The sequence below is a fragment of the Oncorhynchus mykiss genome, chromosome 2 (genome assembly GCF_057628025.1).
Source record: "Oncorhynchus mykiss isolate SJ-2025 chromosome 2, ASM5762802v1, whole genome shotgun sequence".
Taxonomy (NCBI): Eukaryota; Metazoa; Chordata; class Actinopteri; order Salmoniformes; family Salmonidae; genus Oncorhynchus; species Oncorhynchus mykiss.
Window position 1 is genome coordinate 82,900,720 of NC_143023.1, and position 21,457 is coordinate 82,922,176.

Below are 21,457 nucleotides of genomic sequence, written 5' to 3' on the forward strand. Positions count from 1 at the left end.
AATACAATTCAGGATAGTTCATATTTAATAACTTTGAAAGAGGCCTGACATTATTATTATATATATAAAAGCCACATTAAATATTTTTTCCTTCCAAACGGGAACCCAAGTGATCGTGTGTGTGCTCCATTGTTTTTTTGTGTGGAGGACAACTGACATTGCCTGACAACTCAACATAAATACTTCAGTCTGAGACTGCCATCATCAAAGTTGTTTGTAGTGACAACATTTTAGGGGTATTGTACAAAAAGTTATTGATTGGATCATCTCTAACCAATCAGAGTAGCAAAGCCAATGACACATTTTCAAACCTCTGCTTTACCCACGTGTGTTCTCACGCTGACCCAACCCAATCGGTTTCTGGGACCAATCAAAAGTTTCAAATCGAAATTTCTCTCCTAAAAACATATTGGAGGTACTCTTGGTGCTTTCAAAACTGGGAACTGAAAAAAAACTAGGTCAAATCATGTCAGTGTTCTTCAGGTCAGAAAGTCTGAGCTCTAGAAAGATGCCAGTTTCCAAGTTGGATGACCGTTCAAAACAAATTCTTCCCCAAACTGTTTTTTCACTCGGAAGTCAGCGATTTGAGTTCCCAGTTGTTTTTGAACACAGCATCAGATCTAGACTCAAGGCAGAGAAGAAACAATGTCTGTGATCATGGCGTAGTGTTTGGCAGCAGAAAGGAGTTCGGGTAGCCAGGCAACAACTGACGGAGTATAGTTACAATATTATTTTACAAGTTCATTATGTTCTAGCTAGAGTGAGCAGGTAGTAGTGGTCATTTACCAAGGAAAATTTTCAAATCTCTGTTCTCATTAACTGAATTATTACAGAGTGAGAATAACTATGTAATTTAACACTTTCTTTCCTCATGAGCCCTGTTTACACCTGGTGCCAACATTGGTCTGGTGTCCTTTCCCACATTCTGATTGTGCCCACATTTTTAGAACAGTATAGACATTTTAAAAAACAGATTGATCATCATTCCGACCACCTCCGGAGGTAGCCGGGACTGATTGGTGGATGAAAGCTCAGTGAGCAGATCTTCGTGAGAGTGAAATAAAAGGCTTGCAGATAGGTAGATTGGAGAGCGTTAAAATGTGGGTTGCAACACAAGGTTCCCAGTTCAAATCCCAATGCGTTTTTTGTTTAACAGTCTACCCAGCATACACTATATATACAAAAGTATGTGGACACCCCTTCAAATTTGTAGGCCACACAACCTCACAGAACGGGACCGCCGAGTACTGTAGCACCTTTGTCCTCTATTGCAACACTCACAACTGAGTTAAACTGCCTCTGGAAGCAACATCAGCACAATAACTGATCGTCGGGAGCTTCATGAAATGTGTTTCCATGGCCGAGCAGTCTACGATCACCATGCACAATGTCGGCTGAAGTGGTGTAAAGCTCACCGCCATTGGACTCTGTAGCAGTGAAAACGCGTTCTCTGGAGTGATGAATCTGGGTTTGGCGGAAGCCAGGAGAACGCTACCTGCCCGAGGGAGGGTGGGCCAACTAAAGTTTGGTGGCTGAATAATACTGGTCTGGTGGCTGTCTTTTATGGTTCGGCTTGGCCCCTTAGTTCCAGTGAAGGGAAATCTTAAATTACATTCTAGACAATTCTGTGCTACAAACTTTGTGGCAACAGTTTGGGGAAGGCTCATTCCTGCTTCAGCATGACAATGCACAAAGTGAGGTGCATACGGAGATGGTTTGTCGATCAGAGTGGAAGAACTTGACTGGCCTGCTCAGAGCCCTGACATTAATCGAACACCTTTAGGATGAATTAGAACGCCGACTGCAAGGCAGGCCTAATCGCCCAACATCAGTGCCCTACCTCACTAATGCTATTGTGGCTGAATGGAATCAAGTCCCTGCAGCAATGTTCCAACATCTAGTGAAAAGCCTTCCAGAAGAGTGGAGGCTGTTCTAGCAAAGGGGGGACCAACTCCATGATTTTGGAATGAGACATTAATGTACTTAATACATTTCTAGGGCTCTATTCCATCTGTATTGTGGAAGTTAAAGACAATGTTCTCGCACTCGTGGAGACTGCAATCACAGTTAACGCTGCATATGTTGGCTCGTTCGAAAATTACCTTTACATTTCTAGCGTGTAAAGGTGTCTGCATGCTTCTCATCTGAAACAGTTTGTGCATATATGACGACATTGTTCATCCACATTTTTTCTTGAGGAAGCCTAAATTCACACCCCTTTGTCAGTGATTGGTCAACAGTAGGGATTCTTCAATTAAGTATGTTGCCATTCAACAAGACTACTTGTTTTTTCACTTGAAATACTGAACCTAACATTAGTTTGATGTAAAATTGTGTGACTAAGATCTCCTAGGAAAAAACGTAAAAATGAATAACATGAGTCATTTTAGATTAATTATTGAGGACATATAAACTGGCTACGGCGTCTCAAGAGGGACAAACATTACGATTGCGAAGGTCTTTTAAGGGAATATGCAAGGCACAGGTGCTCAATTCGCCTTGGCGAGTTCCGCTAGGAGCAAACCGGACCTAGTATGCAGATGCCTCAACTCTTGATCAATACAGATTGAAGAGCCCATAATCTGACTTGTGGCATTCTTGCCCGACTACATTGCAGATGCCTGCCAGATCTCACAATGCTTGGATAGGTGTTTAACATCGATAACCACGTCATATGATAGGAATTTGGTGCCTGACCGCAAAGTCAATGAGGTGGCGCAAAACCTTTGGTTGATGCAATGCTTGTAGTCAATCACTGACTGAACAGCTATATATATATATATATATATAAGAAAAAAATACAAGTGGTGCCCTCCCCTTGCTAGTGCAGTGGACTAGGCACTGGAATAGGGACCAGATAATCACAGATTTTAATCTGCTGATGCCCTTTAACTAAATGATATATTTATAGCCCTTCCATTAAAATGTGGTTTTCTTGAACTGAAAAAGATCAAATCCAGTTCAAATCAAAATGTGGATGAAATCAGAACATGTTAGCACCAGGTATAAAGGAAGCTAAGGGAATACTCTCCACACATGCCATGACTGCAGGATAAAATCTAAGGGACAGAGACAGCGGTACTGTGCACTAACCAAAGAACCATACCCTCAACCATCCCATTTTCTTCAAATGGAGAGATGGTCAACAATGTTATAAACTCATCCTGTACAGAAGGCCTATGCATCTATTCGATATGCAGCAATATATAATATTCAAAGAAATGTAACTCAGTATCTATATACACCAGTAGATTATACATATATAAAATCAATGGCATCTTCAAAATTGTTAAAAATCTGTATGATTTTTCTAACATTTTAACACCATGCAGAATTTGTCAAATGAAAAGTAATATTTAGAAAACAGTCATTTTAACACACATTTCTGAATGTCAAGAGTCCAATGGGTAAGGTAGAAACCATTCAAATACCAAATCGGCCACCATAGGAAATTGGAATATGTTGCAGTTTTTCTCTTTAGCTTTGACTATTCCTTGGGTCTTGAGTGTGCTTATAAAGTAAATTACACACTTGAAGAAATTGCAACAAAGTTCAGTTTTAAAATAAACTATACATCTGTGATATATGTCCACTGATATAAAATAATAATAAATAATTCATTTGCCTGGACTGTTTCAGAAGCATACAAATCAGACTGGTGGCAAAATTACTGCCCGACTTCATGCATCTCATTATTTCTCTCCATTGACTTCAGACACTCCGATGAACAGTACCAGTTAAAAATTTGGACACACCTACTCATTCAAGGCTTTTTCTTCATTTTTACTATTTTCTACATTGTAGAATAATAGTGAAGACATCAGAACTATGAAATAACACGTGGAATCATGTAGTAACCAAAAAAAGTGTTCTACAAATCTAAATATATTTTAGATTCTTCAAAATGTAGCCACCATTTGCCTTGACAGCTTTGCACAATCTTGGCATTCTCTAAACCAGCTTCGTGAGGTAGTCACCAGGAATGCATTTCAATTAACAGGTGTGCCTTGTTAAAAAGTTAATTTGTGGAATTTCTTTCCTTAATGTGTTTGAGCCAATCAATTGTCGTGACAGGGTACAGAAGATAGCCCTATTTGGTAAAAGACCAAGTCCATATTATGGCAAGAAAAACTCATAAGGAAAGAGAAAATTACAGTCCATCATTACTTTACCACATCAATGTCAGTCAATGCAGAACATTTCAAGAACTTTGAAATTTCTTCAAGTGCAGTCACAAAAAACATCAAGCATTATGATGAAACTGGCTCTCATGAGGCACCACAGGAAAGGAAGACCCAGAGTTACCTCTGCTGCAGAGGATAGGTTCATTAGAGTTACCAGCCTCAGAAATTGCAGCCCAAATAAATGCTACACAGGAGTTCAAGTAACAGACACGTCTCAACATCAACTGTTCAGAGGAGACTGCGTGAATCAGGCATTCATGGTCAAATTGCTGATAAGAAACCACTACTAAAGGACACCAATAAGAAAAAGAGACTTGCTTGGGCCAAGAAACACGAGCAACGGAGATTAGACCGGTGGAAATCGGTCTTTTGAGTACAAATGTGATATTTTTGGTTCCTACCACCATGTCTTTATGCGATGCAGAGAAGGTGAATGGATTATCTCTGCATGTGTGGTTCCCACCGTGAAGCATGGATGAGAGGGTGCGATAGTGTGGGGGGGTGGGGCTTTGCTGGTGACACCGTTGTGATTTATTTAGAATTCAAGGCACACTTAACCAGCATGGCTACCACAGCATTCTGCAGCAATTTGCCATCCCACCTGGTTTGCGCTTAGTGGGACTATCATTTGTTTTTCAACGGGACAATGACCCAAAACACACAGCCTGGAAGTGTAAGGGCTATTTGACCCAGAAGGAAAGTGATGGAGTGCAGCATCTGATGACCTGGCCTCCACAATCACCTGACCTCAACCCAATTGAGATGGTTTGGGATAAGTTGGACCGCAGAGTGAAGGAAAAGTAGCCAACAAGTGCTCAGCATATGTGGGAACTCCTTCAAGACTGTTGGAAAAGCATTCCAGGTGAAGCTGGTTGAGAGAATGCCAAGAGTGTGTAAAGCTGTCATCAAGGCAAAGGGTGGCTACTTTGAAGAATCTCAAATACATTTTGATTTGGTTAACAATTTTGGTTACTACCTGATTCCATGTGTTATTTCATAGTTTTGATGTCTTCTATTATTCTACAATGTAGAAAATAGTACAAATAATGAAAACCTTTGACTGGTACTGTAAAACCAGTGGCTACTGCTCTGATCATCGTAGCACTAGATGTTACAACAACAACAACAAAAAAAGACTTCTCATCCTTATAAATATTGACACTTTAAACATATAAAGAACAAAATCTACATAATTATATCTAAGGAATGATTTCTTATCCAAGTCAAATTTGGTCAAACCCCACCCCGGCTACCATTCTTTCAGTGATTCACATCTATACAGATTACAGTACAATTTGATTAAGAGCTAATCTTCCATTCTATCAAATTTGAGAACACTGAGCAGAGAAATGGTATATCAAATAAAAATACATCTAAGTAGTAACAATGGTGTGGTCGGAACATGTGCTCGACCTTAATCCTGTCCTTTCCTGTGTCGTATCAAGTCAGGCATAAGTCAGCTTTAGAGAACAGAACAGCCTATGGGGAAAGGCCCCTTCAGTCTGACAGACAGAAGAAGACAGACATATAGACAGACAGGGGTGTGAGGAAATGGGAACTGTGTTGGACACAGCCTATTATAGGTATATGGGGTCTGGGGTGGTAGTGGCTCTAGTCTGAGTCTGAGCTGCAGCTATCAGTTGTGGGCTGTCTCAGAGCCTCCTCTAGGGGTGCCAGTGAGCCATCCCGCCTCACCCCCATGGGCCTAATCAGCTGCTGCCTGTGGAGCACAGAAACAAACATTACAAACACTATTCTCTAGGCACCAAACGGAAGAAAACAGTAGCAGGCCGGGACTACCTGAAGTTGAGGTTTCAAAATGAACATGACAGTGTTTTGATGGTGATTAGAAACATGTTAGGGTCCATTTGCAGGGTCATAAGAATATGATATTCACAACACAGTTTGGAAACCACTGCAGGAGAAAACAAAGTCACCATGGAGCTGATAGTTACACTTCTAACCAACAGAGGGGGAGTGCAGAGAAAACAGTCTCACAGACTAGTCACTCATGGCTGAGAAGAGGATGCCGTTTCTGCAGCTTAGCTACTGCATAACAAATACAGCAAAAATCTGCTGCTGTATGTAAAGGCCAGTCTTCTTAAAATGATGGCGGAAACAATAGTTATGGAACCATACAAAGACACTTACAGGACATTCCACAAATATATACATGTTTAGTCATTCAGCAGATGCTTAGTCCCAGGTGTGGATTCAGGAATCATCCTCTTCCACATGACACAATGGAGTGTCCAACGCCCACTTGTTTAATTTGGTGGACCAATCTGTTGCCAAAATCCACCTGTGCTGCTTTGAACCTCAACACCCTTTGTGTTAAGTATTCTGCACTTTCTAAACAGGCCCATTGTTGAGTGGTGGTGGTACATCTTTCTTTTCTCTTACATCCGGCACTCAAGGACCCTGGATGACGACCCTTCCCTCCTTAATTCACTCAAACACACACTCTCTCACACTTGTTGGTCATCTCCCCTTCCCCCCTCTTCAGCGGATCAGTTTAATTACAGGATCAGTGCTCTGTCTGATCTCCTCAAAGCCACACCAGGCCCTCTATCCTAATCCAATTATATCTGCACTGTGTGCCACCAGCTCCCTCTCAGATGTGATATCAGTCACAGAATTAGCCAATCAAAGCCTTAAAACCAAGGCCCCATTTGCACTATTCAAACACAAATGAACATATCATTCCTGGTTCCTCCCCCTGAGTAAAGCTCAGGAAGACTATGATAAAGAAGTCTTGGTAAAACAGGGAGGTGAGACAAGTAATATTTTGTTTGTGTGATATGAATACGGAACAAAGGAAATGTTATCTAATGTCTTTTGTCTTTGAGGTTTAGCCTACTTCAGAAAAACAGACGCACTGAAAACAGTAACACAACCAAACGGTTCCCAAGAACACTTCAGCATCTCAGACGGTTTCAGACAGAATTCTATTGGCGAACGTACAATCAATAGAGAACAAACTGGACAAGCTCCGTTCGAGACTATCCTATCAACAGCACCTGAATAACTGTAATATCCTATGTTTTTATATGCATCATTCAGAATAAACAGCAGCTTCGGGTAAGTTTAAGGGTGGAGGTGTGTGGGTCTCTTTGTTAACAGCTGGTGTGCAATCTCTAATCTTAATGACGTCTCAAGGTTTTGCTTGCCTGAGTTAGAATACCTCAAGATAAACTGCAGACCATACTATTTACCAAGATTTTTTGTAGCTGTCTAGTTACCACCACAAACCGATGTTGACACTAAGATCGCCCTCAACGAGCTGTATCGGGCCATATGGAAAGAAGAAAATGCACGTCCAGGGGCAGCAGGGATTTTAACGCAGGGAAACTGATATCTGTCTTACCTAAGTTTTAATAGCATGTCACCTGTGCAACTAATGGCAAAAAAAAAAATAGATCACCTTTACTTTACACACATAAATGCATACAAAACACTTCCTCGCCCTCCATTGGTCAAATCTGTCCATAACTCTATCCTCCAGATTCCTGCTTCAAGCTAAAACTCAAACAGGAAGTACCAGTGACACGCTCAATACGGAAGTGGTCCGATGAAAGGGATGCTAAGCTACAGGACTGTTTCACTAGCACAGACTGGAATATGTTCCAGGATTCATCCAATAACATTGAGGAGTTTACCACATTAGTCACCGGCTTCATTAATAAGTGCATTGACAATGTCCTCCCCACAGTGAGCGTACGTATGTACATTTCCCCACCAGAAGCCATGGATTACATGCGCTAAAGGGTAGAGCTGCCGCTTTCAAGGATTGGGACACTAATCCAGATGCTTATAATAAATCCCGCTACGACCTCAGACGAGCCAACAAACAGTCAAAACATCAATATAGGACTAAGATCGAATACTTCTACACCGGCTCAGACGTTCGTCGGATGTGACAGGGGTTGCAAACTATCATGGATTACAAATGGAAGCCTACCAGACAAGATACAGTCCTTCTATGCTCGCTTCGAGGAAAGCAACACAGAACTATGCCTGAGATCACCAGCTGTTCCTGGCGACTGATCTTGCACCGTAGTCGAGGCCACCGGGTTTACAGACAGATTACCAGGACATTTATTCAAATCTCTCCCTGACCCGTCTGTAATACCTACATGTTTCAAGCAGACCACCATAGTCCCTGTAGCAATGAAATGCCTTGAAAGGCTGGTCATGGCTCACAACACCATCATCCAAGACCCACTCATATTCACATACCACCCCAACAGATCCACTCCCAACTGGTTAAGAGGAACACCTACATGAGAATGCTAATCATTGACTATAGATCAGCATTCAACACCATAGTGCCCTCCATGCTCATTAGTAAGCTCAGGACACTGGGACTGAACACCTCCCTCTGCAACTGGATGCTGGACTTTGACTGGCCGGCTCCAGGTGGTGAGGGTAGGCAACAACACATCCGCCACGCTGACCGTCAACACGGGGGCCCCTCAGGGGTGATACTTAGTTCCCCCCCCCCACCGTACTCCCAGTTCACCAGACTCCAACACCATAATTAAGTTAGCTGATTATCACCGACAGTGATGAGACAGACTATAGGGAGGAAGTCAGAGACCTGGCAGTGTGGTGCCTGGACAACAACCTCTCCCTCAAGATGAGCAAGGCAAAGGAGATGATCATGTACTACAGGAAAAGGAGGGCCGAACACACTGTAGTGGAGCGGGTCGAGAGTTTCAAGTTCCTTGGTGTCCACCTCACCAACAAACTATCCAAACACACCAAGAAAGTTGGGTACCCAGATCCTCAAAAAGTTCAACAGCTAGCTGATGATCACCGACAGTGATGAGACAGCCTATAGGGAGGAGGTCAGTGACCTGGCAGGGTGGTGCCAGGACAACAATCTTTCCCTCAACGTCATCAAGACAAAAGGAGCTGATTGTGGACTACAAGAAACAGATGAACGAGCACGCCCCAATCCACAACGACATGGCTTTAGTGGTGTGGGTCGAGAGCATCAAGTTCCTCTGTGTCCACATCACTAAGGAATTATCATGGTCCATATAAACGAACACAGTCGCGAAGAAGGCACGACAACGCCTCAAAGTTCTACAGCTGCACTATTGCGAGCATCTTGACTGGCTGCATCACCCCTTGGTATTGCAACTGCTTGGCATCCGACCGCAAGGCGCTATAGAGGGTAGTGTGTACAGTCCAGTAAATCACTGGGGCCAAGCTCCCTGCCATCCAGGACCCATGGTGCATCCTGTCCTGTTCCCCACTCTGCACTGAGGACACAGACCAGCAGATGTAACTATGAGGGAGGGTGCGTGTGTAGGGGGTCAGACTCCGAGCATGTGTTAATTGTAGGAGCAGTTAAGCAGCGACAGAAAGCACATTCTTACGGGGCCCTGAGCCATCTCCTGAGAGCCCATCGTGGGATGTTGGGTAGGTAGGGCAGTGGCTGGCGACTATGGTGCATCCCAAATGGCACCCTAATCCCTATATAGTCTTAGCCCTGGTCAAAAGTAGTGCACTATATAGGGAATAGGGTGCCATTTGGGATGAAACCCTGTCATGAACCTCTCCCTCTTTGCGATGTCTCCTTGACACCGACCGAAACACAGCAGAAGAGAGATACAAGAGGAGGTTGGATCTGGCTTTAGAGGAAAGGAATCTGCCTCTTGTAGACAGGCACACGCGTCTCATTACGACTCAACCCCCAGTCTGTGGCTGAACAATGACAATGTCAGCTTTTCTTGTGCCTGTAAATGTATTCAGCCCTCCACCCCCATGACTCCCTCTATAATTGTACCTATGTCGCAGTCCCACTCCCCTGTCAGTTAGCAGACAATGTTTGGCTCCAGGGCTGAATGAGAAAGCTGAATAAAGGGAGGTAGACACGTATATGTTATTATAAACCCTGACAAAGCGCCACATAAAGGAGTAGAAAGGAGCCGATGGCTGCCGACCCCACTGTGTGGTCTAATTAGGACGCTAATTAATGGCGTGCTGGTAATGATGCTGCAGCGACATGCCGACGGCTTCCATCGACTCCAGCTGAATGCAGGGACGGAGGCGGCGTTAAGGCCGGGGTCTAATTGCGCACCAGGGCTAACGGCAGGAGATTCTTTCTCTAATGAACTGGTTGGCAGGGAGCGCACTCAGTGTCGCTCAACCTCTCATCCGCATCATTCTTTGACTAGCGCTAGGTTCTGTTCGCTAAGGAAAGGTCAGTGTGAATGAAGACCGCAGACGTTCAGGTTAAGGGGGATAAATAATAAGCCATAGGGGATCATTCAAACAGGATACACAGCTGTATAGTCCAGAGAGGTTAATCATCTGGCATAGAGTGTTACAATGAGTTACTATGGCAAACATAACGGTTGTTGTTGCATTCATACATGATGAGGTTGTATGGTGGTTGGCTTACCTTGACAACTTGTCGAACATGTTGACTAGTTCCAGGGCCTCGTACTCTTTCTGCTCCTCAGTCATCTCTTCTATGGGGTTAGGCATGGGTTCCTCCACGTGGCCCGTGATGGGATTGATGCTGAGACAGAGACAACAGAGCAGATAAGACAGAGGGAAGACTTCGGTGATTATGACCCAATGCTAGGCTGTCCTGAATGTTTTAGATTGAGTGTATCACAGAAGGGGTGTCATGTAAAAGTGATTGATGATACACCCCTTGGCACTATGGATTATGCTGTAGTTAAAAGTAAATCAATATACTGGTCACTTTAACGACACACCCTAAAGCCAACCCAACAATTCATCCCTACATTTAGCAATTCAAATCAATTCATGCGTGTTTATGGTCCTATATTTAAAGCTCCTGCCTACTCACAAAGGTTTAGCCGATTTGTACTCTTCAGTGTCAGAGTTTTCGTCATCTGAATACTTTGTCTCTCCTCGCCCCCCTGCCAGCAGGCCTCGAGCCACCAGGAGTCCTGCTGCATTACCATATCCTGTGTACTTCAACAGGTTGTCCACTGGAAGAATAGAGGGGGGCAGGGGATCAGTACAACACTACTGTATGTAGGATTTATACATCAGGGTTGCATTGACATTAACACATTTCAGTGTGAAACTCAACTTCGCCAACTCATACAGCGTGCTCCATCTCCCTCTTTCGCTCTCTCACCGTTCTCTTTGCAGAGGACAAATAGGAACTCTGCTGCGCTCTGCTTCACACCCATGTCCACGTGGGTCATGAGACGCACCAGTTTGTTCCTGATGGTGGACCCGATCTCCGGCCGGACCTTGACCTCCTTCAGAGGGGGCAGCACCTGGAAACACACACAGCCAATGGCGGCTGAGCCACAATGAAAACTGACACGGTAGTACACTAGACTTCTGAACGGAGTGATCAGGCCAGCGCATGATGCGTCACAGCTGGATTTAGTTAGAAGACATATTTTAACAATATCAATATGAGATGTCACCAAGATCTGTCATCAATATGCATTTCATATCCCACTCAAGAGGTTTTAAAGATCTTAATTTGGCATCACTTTGTGTGTCCGGATCAGGACAGATTACAAAATACACAGAAAGTGTGTTTGTCCGAGGCCACTCCCACTCCAGCTCCAGTACCTGTGTCTTGATGTATCTGCGGATCTCCCTGTGGTACCTGGAGCCCTTTGTCAGCAGGCTGAGAACTGGGGTCAGCCCCTCTTTGTAGTTGGCGCCCTGCTTGGAATGGGGCACACATGAGGCGTGTGACAGCAAGCATTCCCACAGAGGCACTATAGCAGTGGTGTGGTTCATAGAAATACTAATTATTCAGGAATTAAAGCAATTCTATTTATATGGTGTGTGGCCAGCTACTAATAGGATGGCCAAAATGTCCACATCTTTTAATTTGCTGACCGCAATGTAGTCGATCTCAAATAGGCAACAATGTCTCTGGTCCACCTGTTCTTACCTTGTCTATCCTCTTCTCCATGAAGTCCAGTAGCACCTGCACAACGTCCATGTTCTTCCCGCTGTACTCCTCCTGGCCCCCCTGGACGGGCACATCAATCAGCACATCCAGACAAGACACAGGCAGGTTACTAAGCAAATTGATTGCGTGGCTGGAGGAGAAGGAAGGAAGGAAAGTGGTTAATGTACTGGTTATTATGAATGGTCATTAAGAAATGGTTACCTAATTCCTCAGTTTAAACAGACTAGTACTAAAGGTCTACTCTGGAGTCTGGACAATGGGCTAAACCCCTGTGACCAGAGGGACACAACAACAGAATCCATAGGGCCACGGGGTGTATCATCAATCACTTCTACATGACACTCCTGCAGTGCCACTATCTAGCCAAACATTCTCGTATATCCTTCTAAAGAAAGCTTTGTCATTAATTCCCATCAACGAGATGTACAGATAAGACAATGCCATATACACTGAGTCTACAAAACATTAAAAACACCTGCTCTTTCCATGACATAGCTTTCACCTGGTCAGTTTATGAGCTCTTACTGATGTTACTTGATAAATCCACATCAAATCAGTGTAGATTAAGAACAGGAGACAGGTTAAAGAAAGATTTTTAAGCCTTGAGACGATTGAGACATGGATTGTGTATGTGTGCCATTCAGAGGGAGAAGTGGCAAGACAAAATATTTAAGTGCCGAACGGGGTATGGTAGTATGTGCCAGGTGCACCGGTTTGTGTCAAGAACTGCAACGCTGCTGGGTTCACACACAACAGTTTCCTGTGTGTATCAAGAATTGTCCACCACCCAAAGGACTGCCAGCCAACTTGACAAAACTGTGGGAAGAATTGGGAGTCAACATGGGCCAGCATCCATGTGGAACGCTTTCGACACCTTGCAGAGTCCTAGCCCCGACGAATTGAGGCTGTTCTGATGGCAAAAGGGGGGTGGGGGGGTTGCAACCCAACATTAGGCAGGTGTTCTTAATGTTTTGTACACTCAGCATACATTTCCTCTAAAAACAGTCTTGGTTTAAAGTTTATACTTTCTCATGAACTGGATTCTGTCACTGTTGACGACAGAGAGTAATCATTGGATGGTAATTAATTAGCCTAATTCGCACGAACCATCTGATGAATGTGTACTTAATGTAATCAAATCAAATCTAGAGTCAGCTTTCTATTTCACAACAAAGCCTCCTTCACTCACACTGCAAAACTTACCCTGGTAAAACTGACTATCCTACCGATCCTCGACGATGTCATCTACAAAATAGCTTCCAATACTCTACTCAGCAAACTGGATGCAGTTGATCACAGTGCCATCCGTTTACTAAAGCACCTTATACCACCCACCACTGTGACCTGTATGCTCTAGTCGGCTGGCCCTCACTACATGTTCGTCGCCAGACCCACTGGCTCCAGGTCATCTACACGTCTATGCTAGGTAAAGCTCCGCCTTATCTCAGTTCACTGGTCACGATGGCAACACCCACCCGTAGCACGCGCTCCAACAAGTGTATCTCACTGATCATCCCTAAAGCCAAAACCTCATTTAGCCGCCTTTCCTTCCAGTTCTCTGCTGCCTGCGACTGGAACGAATTGCAAAAATCTCTGAAGTTGGAGACTTTTATCTCCCTCACCAACTTTAAACATCTGCTATCTGAGCAGCTAACCGATCGCTACAGCTGTACATAGTCCATCGGTATCATCCCCATACTGTTTTTATTTATTTACTTTTCTGCTCTTCTGCACACCAGTATCTCTACCTGCACATGTTCATCTGATCATTTATCACTCCTGTGTTAATCTGCTAAATTTCAAATTATTCACTCCTATTACCTATTTATTGCCTACCTCATGCCTTTTGCACACAATGTATGTAGATTTTTTTTTCCTACTGTGTTATTGACTTGTTTATTGTTTACTCCATGTGTAACCATGTGTTGTTGTCTGTTCACACTGCTATGCTTTATCTTGGCCAGGTTGCAGTTGCAAATGAGAACTTGTTCTCAACTAGCCTACCTGGTTAAATAAAGGTGAAATAAAATAAAAATGAAATAAAACCTCTCTTGGGTAGGGGGCAGTATTTTCATGTCCAGATGAAAAGCATGCCCAAAGTAAACTGCCTGTTACTCAGGCCCAGAAGCTAGGATATGCATATAATTGGTAGATTTGGATAGAAAACACTAAAGTTTCTAAAACTGTTAAAATAATTTCTGTGAGTATAACAGAACTGATATGGCAGGCGAAACCGAGGACAAACCATCCCAAAAAAAAAGAACATTTCAGCCTACCACTATTTTCAATGGCTGTCACTTATAGTATAAGGCGAAGTCCTCTCAGATTGAAGTTCCTAGGGCTTCCACCAGTTTCAGGCTGGTTTTTGGAAAAATTTGTATAGTTTATTTACGTATTAGGGTACCTAAGGTTTGATTATAAATGTTGTTTCAAAAAGTTTATTAGTAACGTTTGGGATTCATTTTGTATGCATTTTGATGGAAGGAAACTGGGTGGATTATTGACTGGATAAAAAAGACATTATCGAACAAAAGGACCATTTGTGTTGTAACTGGGACCTTTTGGTGTGCCAACAGAAGATCAAAGGTAAGGCATTTTTTATATCGTTATTTCTGACTTTTGTGTCGCACCTGCCAAGTTGAAATATGTTTTTCATGGTTTTGTATGCGGGGCGCTGTCCTTAGATAATCGCATGGTGTGCTTTCGCCGTAAAGCCTTTTTGAAATTTGACACAGCTGCTGGGTTAACAAGAAGTTAAGCTTTATTTTGATGTATTACACTTGTGATTTTATGAAATGTAGTTTGAATTTCGTGCTCTGCAATTTCACCGAATGTTGGCCAGGTGGGACGCTACCATAAGAAGTGAACCAGGTAAGACCCACTGGAGGTTAAAAACCTATTTTGTGAGGGCGACCTGGCAAGAAGGCAAAACAGGGAAATAGCAGTGTATACATAAAATATTACAAGAAAAAAAAAAAATACACAAGACAAGTTAGAGACAAGTTAGATACATTTCAAGATTAGAAACAACTGCAGCTATCACAAAACAGTGTCGTCAATCAGAGTCTTAAAAACAGGCAAGGATACTAACTCCCCTAACTTTAATATATTTTGATACTTTAAGGATGCAGTTTAGCTCTGTTGTGTGGAGAGCAATGAGCAGAAGGGTTTCCAACCTGTGTGCTTCCTCTGTTTTGTCCTCTGCCTGAGTCTTTAGCATCAATAGATGGCGAATGATGGCAGTGATGAGGCAGAGCTGGTGGTCACCATCCTATCAAATGAAGGATGTACAACAGCATGATTCTCAGAAGCATTTCACTGGTTAAAACAAAAGGAGGGGAGGGTCTAAGCAAGTAGGGGTAAGCAGGATAAAATTTGCTGTGGGAGAAGTGGGAAGGGGTCATCTCAAAAAGAAGAAAAAGAGCAAAAGAGAGACTTACTATGGAGATTGAGGTCACACCTAAAACCTGACTCACAGGCTTTCCATGCCATGCAAATGAGCATGTGGGATTGACTTTTGAGGTGAGCACAGGGCTATTCTGATTAACGCTGAAGTGGGAGGGACTTAACAAGATGTCAGCTACAATGGTGAGAGGCAAGCATGGAGAAAATGTATTTGGACAAATTGAAGCACAATATGAGCTAGCAGTTAAAGCAGACAGCTCTCCTAACCAGCCTGAATTAGAAAACTATTCTCAAATAAATAACTATCAAAGACACGATTGGCATGTCATATCAGAGACATTCATTACCAGATCCAACAGATTCATATCTTGATTTAGCAGGGGGACGTGTCCCTCTGCTTCATTCTGTGATGCTATAGGTTGAGCGAATGCTGAAGGGGCTGAGTGACGTAAGAATTTCACTAGTCCCCCCATGGCTAATCGAGAAAGTTGTGAAGGTGCCAAAGTGGCTTAAGAGAGGTCAGATAGCTGATAAACCTCATATTGCCGCATATGTTTTGTTAGTGCTTTCCATTAAGGGATAGAGAAGCTGGCCGTTTCCATGAGCTAGCATCAACAGTCACTCAACAAAGCCAAGTCTTGTTGATACACTATTGATACCTTGCATGCTTTGGTTGATACCTTCAACCAAAGCATGCAAAGTTTGGTGGCTTCAATGCTGAATTCTAAATATTCACAGGGGAGATGTAAAGAGATGTGTCCATCCACAGCCAGGGCGATGCAATGCATTTCTGTTCATGCAGTATCTCTAAACACATGCACTGTGCTCATGGCTGCAGTGTCTAGCCTTCTGTGAGCTCTGAATACACACACAGTTTATTAGGTACACCCATCTAGTACCGGCTCGGACCCCCCTTTGCCTACAGACCAGCCTGAATTCTTTGGGCATGGATTGTACAAGGTGTCAGAAACATTTGTTGCTCAATTGGTATCAAGGGATCTAAAGTGTGCGTGGAAAACATTCCAACACCAGAACCCCACCTCCACAGCCTGTACCAAATCCTGACTCTGCCATCAGCATGATGCAACAGGAACCGGTATTCGACAGACCAGGCAATGTTTTTCCACTCAATTGTCCAGTGTTGGTGATTGTGTGCCCACTGGAGCCACTTCTTCTTGTTTTTAGCTAAATGGGAGTAGAACCCGATTTGGTTGCAATAGCCCATCTGTGACAAGAATCGACAAGTTGTGCGTTCCAAGATGCCGTTCTGCACACCACTGTACTGCACCGTTATTTGTCTGTTTGTGGTTTGTTAGCTTGCACGATTCTTCCCATTCTCCTTCGACCTCTCATCAACGAGCTGTTTTCACCCACAGGACTGCTGCTGACTGGATGTTTTTTGTTTGTTGCAGGATTCTCTGTAAACCCTAGACACTGTCATGCGTGAAAATCCCAGAGGGCGTCCATTTCTGAGACACTGGATCCACCGCACCTGGACTGACGATCAGACCACACTCAAAGTCACTTACGTCACTTGTTTGGCCCATTCTAATATTTAATCGAACAGTAACTGAATGCCTCGATGTCTGCCTGTTTTACATATCAAGCCAACTGATCCATTTTCGTGAACCTAATAAACTGTCCGGTGAGTGTACATTACAAACACTGAGTACATATCCTCTTTAAAAACAATGTTTAACAGACTGAGTGTAACTGTATAAACTTACCTCGTCGCTAGTGTCAGACAGTGTGAGGTTGAACAGGGCTTTCAGGGCCTCCATGGCCCTCTCATTGTCTTCTGCAGGGATGGGCAGGGCCTGGGGGTCTAGAGGGGCCACCTCGTAGGGGCCCACCCAGCGTACATCCAGGGTACACTCCAGCACCTCTTTGAGGAGCCCCACGGCACACAGCTCCCTCCGGAGTGCCCCCCGGACGTCTGGTCGCAGCGCCGAGAGCAGGAAGAGCAGGCGCAGAGAGAACAGGCCCACCTCGTGGCGCCCAGTGCGGGCGGCGTGCAGGCGGGCACACAGACCCCGTGCAAGCTGCACGTCGGCACCCACCTGCTGCGCTGCTGTGCTGTTGAACACCACGTTACACAGGCACTTGAGGGCCTCCACAACTACCCTCTCTTTCTCCTCTATCTGGACCTCCCTCTGCAGGCAGTCACCCCCTTCCGCTCCCCCCCTCAACCGGGCCAGCCCGGCCAGGACCAACATGCCCTCCCGGGTTCCCACAGGGCCCAGGACCCGCTTGTCTCGGGACAGAATGCGGAGGGTCTCCAGGCAGGTACTCTGACAGCGGGGCCCAACCTGCCTCCCCAGCACAGTCAGTAGGCCCTGACACAGCCTCTGCACAGGGAGAGAGACTGTTGGTTCACCATCAAACACACAAGGGAGCAGAAGCATCCGGCTATAAGTGAAAGTAAAGCATCAGACAACGCAAAGAGCGTTTACTTACACTTCGTAGATCCTCCCCTTTTGGGTCAAAGGTGAATGTGAGATTATTCTGAAAATACAAAACAATGCCCAATGAGACAAAAGTCAAATGCATATTCCTTTGCTAAATGTGTTTTATAACCTTCATCTATGCAACAGTGCATGAAGAAAGTAGCATATTCTCAGTAATGTCATCTGGAATAAATTTGTTTCTAAAATACAGTAACAGATAAGCAGAAGAGGCTGCTGGTCATTGATAACTAGAGATGTGCAAACTGATCAGAACTACGAGTGCATTACCTATAATGCGTAATGTGTAAGACACTCTCGGTCAGAGGATGGTGGGAAGAGCTATAGGAGGATGGGCTGTTTGTAATGGCTGGAATATAATAAATTGGAACAGAGTCTAAAGTAGTTTCCATTTGTTTGATACTGGTCCATTTATTCCATTCCAGCCATTACAATGAGCCCATCCTCCTATAGCTCCTTCCATCAGCAACCTCTGTTCTGGGTATAAGTGACAGCCACCAACCGCGTTGGCTACCAAGCTCAAGTCACCGCAGGAAGAGCTGCAATAGCTGTTACTAAATGGGAGCTAGATACACAAAATATAATTAAACTGTAAAGTAAACTAGCTACAAAATAACGTTAAGCATGCTGTCATTGCATGCACACATGGTTAGAAAGAGATACCCTGCAATTTTTGGACAACATCACCCAACCAACTAGCAGCAACCAAGCCATGATGAAAATATGCTAATCACTTCCTGCAACACAACAATGGGCATTAAACTCGTTGATTCCATGCAGAGGGGAGTTCTAGCTAGACATGTCGTTTTAGTACTCATTTTCGCAGCTATGATTATGTAAATGTTTTTAGATGGCTAGCTAGCAAGCTAAATTAGCTAGCTAATGACTTTGTTTGGGTAGACGTCAAAGCAAGGAGAATCCCACCCACCTCTCCGTTGTACTGGTGCAAAAGCATTTCAATGTCCTCTTCATTGTCAGTTTGAAGCTGCAACAGGATAATGTTTAAATCCATTATTCAAATATTTCACTGACAATTCAATAATTGTAATGTTAGTGCAAGTCTCTGAACAAATGACACCCTATTTCTCTCTATTCATCTGACACAGCTGGCTCCGGTTAGGCTAGCTCATAGAGATATATAGAGGACTCATGTTTATATCTGTGCCACAATAGCGTATGTGACAGCATGGGTAGGTCATTGACAAGTATGGTTAAAAGCATACTTGGACTGTGTCTGAAAGTGGGCGTTACAAAAGAAGTGGGTGGATCAACAGGGGTGGGTGTAATGTAACATCAGCGCTCTGTTATTGGTTAGACCGGCCATAGCCAAGGACACTGCCGGTCAGCTGAATGTTTACATAACAGGTTAAGAGAGCTAATGTAGCAGGTTAGGATACTTAACGTGGCAGGTTAGGAGAACTAATGCAGCAGGTTAGCTAAATTAAAGTGTCAGGTTAGGAGAATGAGGATAAGTTTAGGAAATCAAATCAAATTTTATTTGGGGTAGGGGTAGGCTGTCATTGTAAATAAAAATGTGTTTTTAACTGACAAGCCTAGTTATATTAAATAAAGGTTAAATATAAATAAAGAAATACAACCTTACCGTAAAATGCTTACTAATAACAAAAGGGTTAGACTTTGCTAACATTCTACAATTGTCAACAATCAACTCATCCTTGCAGCCCAATCAGCCAGGTAAAACATTCCTGAGCGGAAACAAATCTGCCCAATTAGCGGATTTGGTAGATCCACCCTCTTCTTTTGTCACTCCCACTTTCAGACACACTCCATGTATGCAATTACCCATGACTCACCATTGAGTCTACAACCCATAGGAATCCTCACACTGTAGACTACTTTAAAATAGCGGAAGCATGGTGGACGCCAACAATGTTTGGCCACTAGAGGCCTCTATCATTCTCTATGGGCTAGCTACACCCCTCTTTCGTGTTTCAAATTTCACCTGTAAACGTCATATTCTCATCGAACGAGTGCACGCGGTGTTCAAGACGTGCAATGATGTACATTAAAAGTGCGTCAATATTACTATATTTTTATTTTTATGGGGTTTTGTCTTGTCTTCTTTGCCCTTCTAACCATACTGCCGACAGACTTTGATATGAAAAGGTCTATGCACGCGCTTGTCATCATTATGTAAAATAGGCAGCGCTTGTCTCTCATGTATATCTATGAATTATTTCTGCATTTCCTGTCTCCTGTTATCTGTATCTATGTTCACTGTAGGCCTAATCAGATCAGCGCATGTTCAATTGTCTTTGTCTATCTACACTCGGGGCATTTTCAATGCTGGTCAGTAGATCACAGAATCAAGGGCATAACATGGTCATAAAAATGGCATCACACGTCATTCATACCGTAATGCAGTGGTATTCAAAGTCGGGGTCGAGACCCGGGGAATTGCAATGGAGTTGCCAAAATATAAAAATAACAAATAAATTGTTGCGTTGTTCAGGATAGGCAGGCAAGCATGATCTTTCTTTTGACAAACATATCAAGAATATTTCAAGGGCAGCTTTTTTCCATCTTCCTAACATTGCAAAAAATCTGAATCTTTTTGTCCTAAAATGATGCAGAAATGCATAATGATGCTTTTGTCACTTCTAGATTAGATTACTGCAATACTCTACTCTTCGGCTACCCTGATAAAGCACTAAATAAACTTCTATTAGTTCTAAACATGGCTGCTAGAATCCTGACTAGAACCCCCCAAAAATGGATCATATTACTCCAGTGCTAGCCTCTCTACATTGGCTTCCTCTTAAGGCTAGGGCTGATATTAAGGTTTTACTGCTAACCTACAAAGCATTACATGGGTTTGCTCCTACCTATCTCTCCGATTTGGTCCTGCCGTAAATACCTATACATACACTACAGTCACAAAACGCAGGCCTCCTTATTGTCACTAGATTTTCTAAGCAAACAGCTGGAGGCAGGGCTTTCTCCTATAGAGCTCCGTTTTTATGGAATGATCTGCCTACCCATGTGAGAGACGCAGACTCGGTCCTTTAGGTCTTTAATGAAGACTCATCTCTTCAGTAGGTCCTATGATTGAGTGTAGTCTGGCCCAGGCGTGTGAAGGTGAACGGCAAGGCACTGTAGAGACAAACTGCTCTTGCTTTTTCTGCCTGGCCGGCTCCCATCTTTCTACTGTGATTCTCTCCCTTTGACCTTATTACGGGGGTTGAGTCATTGGTTTATTAGTGCTCTTCCATGCTGTCCCTAGGAGGGGTGCATCACTTGAGTGGGTTGAGTCACAGACATGATCTTCCTGTCCAGTTTTGCGCCCCCTCAAGCTTGTGCGGTGGAGGAGATCTTTGTGGGCTATACTCAACCTTGTCTAAGGGTAGTAAGTTGGTGGTCTGTTGATATCCCTCTAGTGGTGTTGGTGCTGTGCTTTGGCAAAGTGGGTGGAGTTATATCCTGCCTGGTTGGTCCTGTCCGGGGGGATC

At 43.7% G+C, this 21,457-nt stretch overlaps 1 protein-coding gene across 4 annotated transcripts; it reads right to left on the reverse strand.

Annotated features, from left to right (window-relative positions):
* Window positions 1–7: 7 nt before the first annotated feature.
* On the reverse strand, window positions 8–21,322 carry LOC110497815 (chaperone Ric-8B). 4 transcript variants are annotated; one of them, XM_090209600.1, is made up of 11 exons: window positions 20,987–21,322; window positions 18,916–18,972; window positions 17,980–18,027; window positions 17,250–17,870; window positions 15,294–15,388; window positions 12,097–12,247; window positions 11,766–11,861; window positions 11,314–11,458; window positions 11,017–11,161; window positions 10,600–10,719; window positions 8–5,904 (listed from the first exon to the last, which is right to left on the reverse strand). In XM_090209600.1, exons 2-11 carry the CDS (start codon window positions 18,940–18,942, stop codon window positions 5,796–5,798), a joined length of 1,557 nt encoding a protein of 518 aa, XP_090065726.1. In that variant the 5' UTR covers window positions 18,943–18,972; window positions 20,987–21,322; the 3' UTR covers window positions 8–5,795. The 4 variants fall into 4 exon arrangements, with proteins under 4 accessions (XP_090065726.1, XP_090065724.1, XP_021429895.3 ...); XM_090209598.1 differs by having other exon boundaries at window positions 11,766–11,864; window positions 20,987–21,125; XM_021574220.3 differs by lacking the exon at window positions 20,987–21,322 and having other exon boundaries at window positions 18,916–19,219.
* Between the last annotated feature and the right edge of the window lie 135 nt (window positions 21,323–21,457).